We start from the raw sequence: 6,857 nt of genomic DNA on the forward strand, positions 1-6,857 counted from the left end.
ATTAGTATCCAGTAATGAGTTCATTTAATATTTTTCTATTAGTAGAAACCTCGGAAAACCAATATTATAAAATTAGTAATTAAGAAGTGGAAAATTAATATTGAGTTCATCAATAAAAATAATGTACCTGATATATCACAATGGATTTGGATAGTAATAAAATGACAGATCTGTAGATCGATGTTCATGCACATTGATTTCTTCCAAACCATATATATACATTGTCATTGTTGAATTTTTCTCCATAACTAGTACTACTTGACATTGTTCCAAAGAACTAATACATACCTTCCTCAGTAGCTTTTTTCTTTAGTAAACGAAACTTCTTTTCTGCACAACAAAAATCTTGGACCATCTTATACAATTAACTAGAAGATATGATAGATCAAATCACACGTGTCCAAACTACTACACCCCACAAAAAAATCAGAGTCATTAGGTATGCCGATGATAACTTTATTTTTATGATAGATTTATTAGCATTGTACCATAAAACAAACGCATACCTTTCCTTAATTTCTAATTAAATATTTATAGTCTAATTTTGTATAGTTTTAGTTATATATTACAGTTATTGTCGAGAGAATATATAGTATTGCTTTTATCGAGACTTTATCATGTAGAAATTGTATGTAATTAAGGTGCACATATGTTCAAGCGAACCGGTCTTCTGTACACTGTTGTGGCACGAAAGCCTGTTGTGGAATCATTTAGTTTATATTAGTGAGTCCATAGAAATCCAAATTAATGAGAACTGAGATAACAACCCTTATGAATAATTCAAGCGTAAAATCAATATGCGCTAGTACTATAACAAAATGGGTTTATCTGAGAACCCAATTTTGTTTTAAAAAGGATGAGATTTCTTCTCACTTTCTATGTAGGTTCGTAGTTCAAAACAACAATGCTGGGACTCAAAGATTTTTTTCTACGTATATAGGAAATTAATATAGTATGCTGCAGTTATTGTACTATAATCTAATGTTGTGAAATCTGTATCTTAACCTTAAGCAGATTCTTTTAATTTGAATTGTTTAAAACTGAGATTATAGATGTTCCTGCCATTTCCATTTATATATTTATATTTCGACTACAGATAAAACTACTAGTGTGAATTAAATTAAGATTTGATCGTTTCCATTAGCATAAGCTGATTAATGCTTGTGAAATAGCTTGTTTGTTGACATTTTACATGTATAGCATACGACAAATATTTCAAATTTGGGAAATTTTTCTTGTGGGAAATTTATTTTTTAGAGTTGCATTCGATATTCTTTGTTTTAAATCATTTGATTTATTTATGATGAGCTCATTAGCGGCCTTAATGAGCAAACTTGCCTAATGTCATTTCCTTTGTGGGAAATTTTTTGTTAAGTGTTACATTCGATATTTTTTGTTAAATTTTCCTTACCTTATGTTTGGGTATGTTAAACGAAAATTAGTTAGTAAGTTATACTTACTAAGTAAGCAGTGTTAACATACTATAAATTAGACGAATGGAAACTTGGTATTCTTCAATTTTTGGTACAAAGTGCAATTTTTGAATATGGATTATTTGCCAAGTAAAAGCGCTATAATCTGCTCCTTTAGATGTTATTGTCACTTCTGCTTCTTTCGTCACCATTTCTTTATATAGAGATTAAAAGTCGAAGTATAGAAGAGTTTTGTTTGTTACATTATATTAAGAAAGGAGCTCATACTTTAACCATTCATAGTCGTATTCTCAACAATCCATGGCTTTTCTATTAGTATATTAATGCTTTTATGTTTAGTCACAATAAATCTAATATTTTTTCAAAATTATTTCATTCATTCATTATACTCCACAAAAAGACTTTTGTAATTATATATAATTTATTATTACATAAAGTAAACATACACGCTATATCGCAACCTCACACATTACGAGTACATACAAGTATAACCATCTGCGGTCCCAGTACATCCTAAACATAAAAGAACTTTAAGGGAAATAATTTTTTTATTTAGTGTTCTCCTGTGTTTTTGGTAGAAATCTAAACGCATACACGTGCATGTGCGTAAATACTAAGTAAGGATATACTATGATCCAAAAATAAAGGACGAAAATTTTATACATAAAATTTTATGGTTGCTCTTAAGTATTTTATGCTTTTATTTTGATTTTTGTTCTTTGGAATTTTTAATAAAAATTTGCTTTTATATGTCTATATATAAAATTTTGTGCATGACTATTTAGCCAGTGTAGCTGCATTTTTCCGCTGCCTTTCCTGTCCCACAAACACACTGTCTCCCACATCCTTGTTTTATAGCTTATTTTTGTCAATATATTTTTCGAGCTGATAATGGAAAATAAATGTTTTTCCTTAAGAGCACTGAAAAGCAAGAAACGTTTAAACAGAAAAACAATATCTTAATCCAGTCTCTCAACGGAGAAGAAAGTATGAAGAAAGCATTGCAGTAAATTTTTTAAAAGAATTTTAGTATTATTATTATTTTTATTATAATTGTATAAACAAATATAATATTTTGATTTTTTATTGAAAACAATTTAGGTTAAATGACATGCAATAGAATATTTGGGAGCATGGCACTTGAAATTCTTTACAATTATTTTATTATTTTTTTTATGGTGTACATTTATATAGAAATTGTTTTTATTTTAAAGAAAAATATTTCAATAAAATTTTAAGCTTTAAATATTTATAAAAATTTTTATGGAACCAAAATAAATGATAAAATGAAATTGAAATTTTCGGAATTATACATAAAAAGGGTCCAGAATTATGGTTTCTATTTGCTTAGTATTTTTGAAGTATTTTATAGAAAAAATGTTTGTTATTTGAGTTACTTTGAATTGCCCTCAAGGATAATAGCTTTTGTTTTCCTTTCAATTTTCTAATTGATTTTAATTCCTTTCTAGAATTACCGTTATTTTAAATATTTTAAGACATTTGGGTAAAATAGCAGAAAGAATCGTATTAAAGTGTATTGCTTAGTGTTGGCAACTCTGCCAAGATGACAGTTGACAGATAAAGTAACATTTACATTTTAACATTTTAATTCTGTCAGTTATTTTGAACTTGTGAAATAATAATAACTTGGAGTTTTTTGAATAAAGAAATATCTAATTATACAGATATAACAGTGGCGACGAGGATATTTTTTTTTGGAATTACATTGAAAAGTATATGTACACAAAAAAAAAATGAATCCACAAGAATTCAAGTTATTTTTCCAAGAAATGCAAAACCAACGTGCGAAAGACACCGAAGCAATGCGTGAACTTTTCAAAGAGTGTTTGCAAATGAAAGCAGTTCCGAAAACAGAAAATCCGGAGCAAACAATGGAGATTTTAGCATCGAGTCTAACGGAATTTGTTTATGATCCAGAAAATAACTTGACATTTGAAACGTGGTATACGAGGTATGAAGATTTGTTCTTAGTAGATGGTAGCAAACTTGATGACGCAGCGAAAGTCAGGCTTCTATTAAGAAAACTCAGTACAACTGTGCATAATAAATATATGGACTTTATTTTGCCTAAGCATCCACGTGAATATAATTTCACTACAACAGTGGAGAAATTAAAACAACTGTTTGGACTCCAAAAGTCACAATTCAGCTTACGCTATAGCTGCTTACAGTTAACCAAACCACCAGATACCGACTATACTACGTACGCAGCCGAGGTTAATAAACAATGTGAAAATTTTAAATTGAATAGCCTGTCACTGGACCAGTTCAAATGTTTAATGTTCGTATTGGGGCTGAAATCGGAAGCAGACTTCGAAATAAGAACCCGAATATTGACCAAACTGGACACAGAAGCTGATACCATCAACTTGGAAAAACTTACAAACGAGTGTCAGCGTATTATTAATTTAAAATCCGACACAGCGCTGGTAGAAAATAAATCACGTGAAAATCAGGTGAATCGAGTACAAGCAAATAAGCTTAAGAACAATCACAAACCGAAAACACCATGCTGGTTTTGTGGAGCAATGCATTATGTGCGTGACTGCCCATACAAAAATTATAAATGCGAAGACTGTCACAACATAGGCCATAAAAAAGGTTATTGCAAAGCGAAAAATTTATCAAAATCAAAATGCAATAGCAACAACAAAAATAATAGCAATGGTAAAGCAAAAACATTTTCACAGCCACGATCCAACAGTATATACACAACGAACAGCATCACAGCTTCACAGCGTAAATTTGTCCACGTTAAAATCAACAATGTGCGAATCAAATTGCAATTTGATACTGCATCGGACATAACTATCATTTCAAAATTTAATTTCGACAAATTAAATATTTTAAATACAATGGAAGTACAACCAGAATCTGCTAAAAGTGCAACTGGAAACTTACCATTGTACGCAAAATTTACATGTGATGTGCAGTTAAAAGACACAATTAGAACACTTACGTGCTTCGTTACAACGATCGATTTGAACGTATTCGGATTGGACTGGATAACTGCTTTTCAACTTAGCGATATGACGCTTAATGCTATTTGCAGCCAAATTTCAACAACAAAACAGGCAAGTAATGTTTCAATAAAGTCGTCGAATTGCAAATTTCTTCCGGAAAAATTATTTCCAGAACTTTTCGATAATGCTATGGGTCTTTGTAATAAAACTAAGGCACATTTAATTATTAAACCAAACTGTCAACCTGTTTTTCGACCTAAGCGCCCGGTAGCATACGCAGTTCAACATTTGGTTGAAGAAGAAATCAAGCGACTTCAAGATCTCGACATTATCGCACCCATAAATTACTCTGACTGGGCCGCACCAATCGTAGTTATCAAAAAGCCAAATGGTAGCATTCGTATTTGCGCTGATTTCTCAACTGGTCTTAACGACGCGCTTGAATCTTACAAGTATCCACTACCGCTTCCAGAGGATATTTTTGCAAAAATTAGCAATGCAACAGTATTTAGTCATATAGACCTTTCGGACGCTTTTCTCCAAATCGAAGTTGATAGCAAATCGCAAGAACTTCTCACAATAAACACGCATCTAGGTTTATTCAAATACAAGCGTATGGTTTTTGGCGTCAAAACTTTTCCGGCAATTTTCCAACAAATTATGGATAAAATGCTTGCGGGCTTAGATTGCGCAGCAGCTTACATTGACGATATCTTTGTCTCAGGTAGAAACCAACAAGAGCATGACAACAACTTACATGAAGTTCTACAACGTATTTATCAATACGGGTTTAAACTCAAGATCGCAAAATGCAATTTTTCAGTTCCTGAAATTGCTTACTTGGGATATATTGTCAGTAAAGACGGCATTCGCCCAGATCCAAAAAACATTGAAGCAATCAAGACAATGCCTGCGCCAACCAATCAATCCGAACTTAGATCACTCTTAGGTGCTATCAATTTTTATGGAAAATTCATAAATCACATGCGCAAATACCGAGGACCATTAGACGAACTACTTCAAAACAACAAGCAGTGGCAATGGACGGAACTTCATCAACGCTGTTTGGATGGTTTCAAGCAAATTTTGTCATCAGAGTTATTATTAGCGCATTACGATCCACTAAAAAACATAGTAGTCGCTGCAGATGCATCTAACTATGGGCTCGGAGCTTGCATTTTTCATGAAGCTGACGACGGTTCAATGAAAGTAATATGTCATGCGTCAAGATCACTAACGCCCACAGAAAAACAATATAGCCAAATAGAAAAAGAAGCTCTTGCGCTTATTTTCGCGGTTACGAAATTTCACAGAATGGTTTTTGGGAGAAGATTCAAACTTCAAACAGATCATAAGCCTCTTCTAGCTATATTTGGTGATAAAACGGGAATTAAGGTGCATCAAGCAAATAGACTTCAACGTTGGGCAATTAAACTGATTGCATACGACTTCGAATTAAAGTTTATTTCAACTAACAGTTTTGGGTATGCAGACGTTTTATCACGACTCATACATAACACAATCAATCCTTCAGAAGACTATGCCATCGCTGCAGTAGAGTTTGAAATTGAAAGTAAACAAATTTTACATAACTCACTTGATAAGCTGCCGCTTACCAGCAAAATGATTACTTACGAAACAGCTAAGGACAAGGTTTTAGCTAAAATTCTCGAATATGTAACTGAAGGATGGCCATCAAACTGCAACAACAGTGAGTTAAAAGCTTACTTTAACCGAAAAAACGACATATGTATAGTTGACGGATGTTTAATGTTCGGACAACGCATTATTATACCTCAAATTTTCCGAAAGCGCATTCTTAAAGAAATTCACCGAGGTCATCAAGGCATAGGTCGTACCAAAGCCATCGCGCGGAACTACGTTTATTGGTCAAATATCGATCACGATATTGAAGCAATGGTGAAAAGTTGTTCAAATTGTGCCGCAGCAGCTAAAATGCCCACAAAAACAACTTTACATCCTTGGCCAAAACCTTCTGATTCTTGGGAACGGCTCCATATTGATTATGCAGGACCAATAGATTCATACTACTATTTGGTCGTAATCGATGCGTTCTCAAAATGGCCAGAAATTATACAAACAAAATCTATAACAGCAACTCAAACAATTTCCAGCTTGAAAGAAATTTTCGCTAGATTTGGGTTACCGAAGACAATAGTTTCAGACAATGGTACTCAATTTGTGAGTCACCAATTTCATGAGTTTTTAGCGGAAAACGGCATTAGTCATATACGAAGCAGTCCGTACTATCCCATGTCAAATGGACAAGCCGAAAGGTTTGTGGATACTTTAAAGCGAGCACTCAAAAAGTTAAATGGGAAGGGGGTAACTGCTGAAAATCTTCAAACATTTCTACAAGTTTACCGATCTACTCCGAATAAGCAAAATGAGGACAGTAAATCGCCAGCTGAAGTTTTAC

At 32.8% G+C, this 6,857-nt stretch overlaps 1 protein-coding gene across 1 annotated transcript; it reads left to right on the top strand.

Moving 5' to 3' along the window:
* Window positions 1-3,108: 3,108 nt before the first annotated feature.
* On the top strand, window positions 3,109-6,857 carry LOC119664698 (uncharacterized protein K02A2.6-like; the record flags this gene model as incomplete). Its single annotated transcript, XM_038074151.1, is given in 1 exon segment — window positions 3,109-6,857. A coding segment is annotated over 1 exon segment (3,670 nt), but the record flags the coding sequence as incomplete, so codon positions are not given.

This window comes from Teleopsis dalmanni, unplaced genomic scaffold, assembly GCF_002237135.1.
Source record: "Teleopsis dalmanni isolate 2A unplaced genomic scaffold, ASM223713v2 unscaffolded_contig_2516, whole genome shotgun sequence".
Lineage (NCBI taxonomy): Eukaryota > Metazoa > Arthropoda > Insecta > Diptera > Diopsidae > Teleopsis > Teleopsis dalmanni.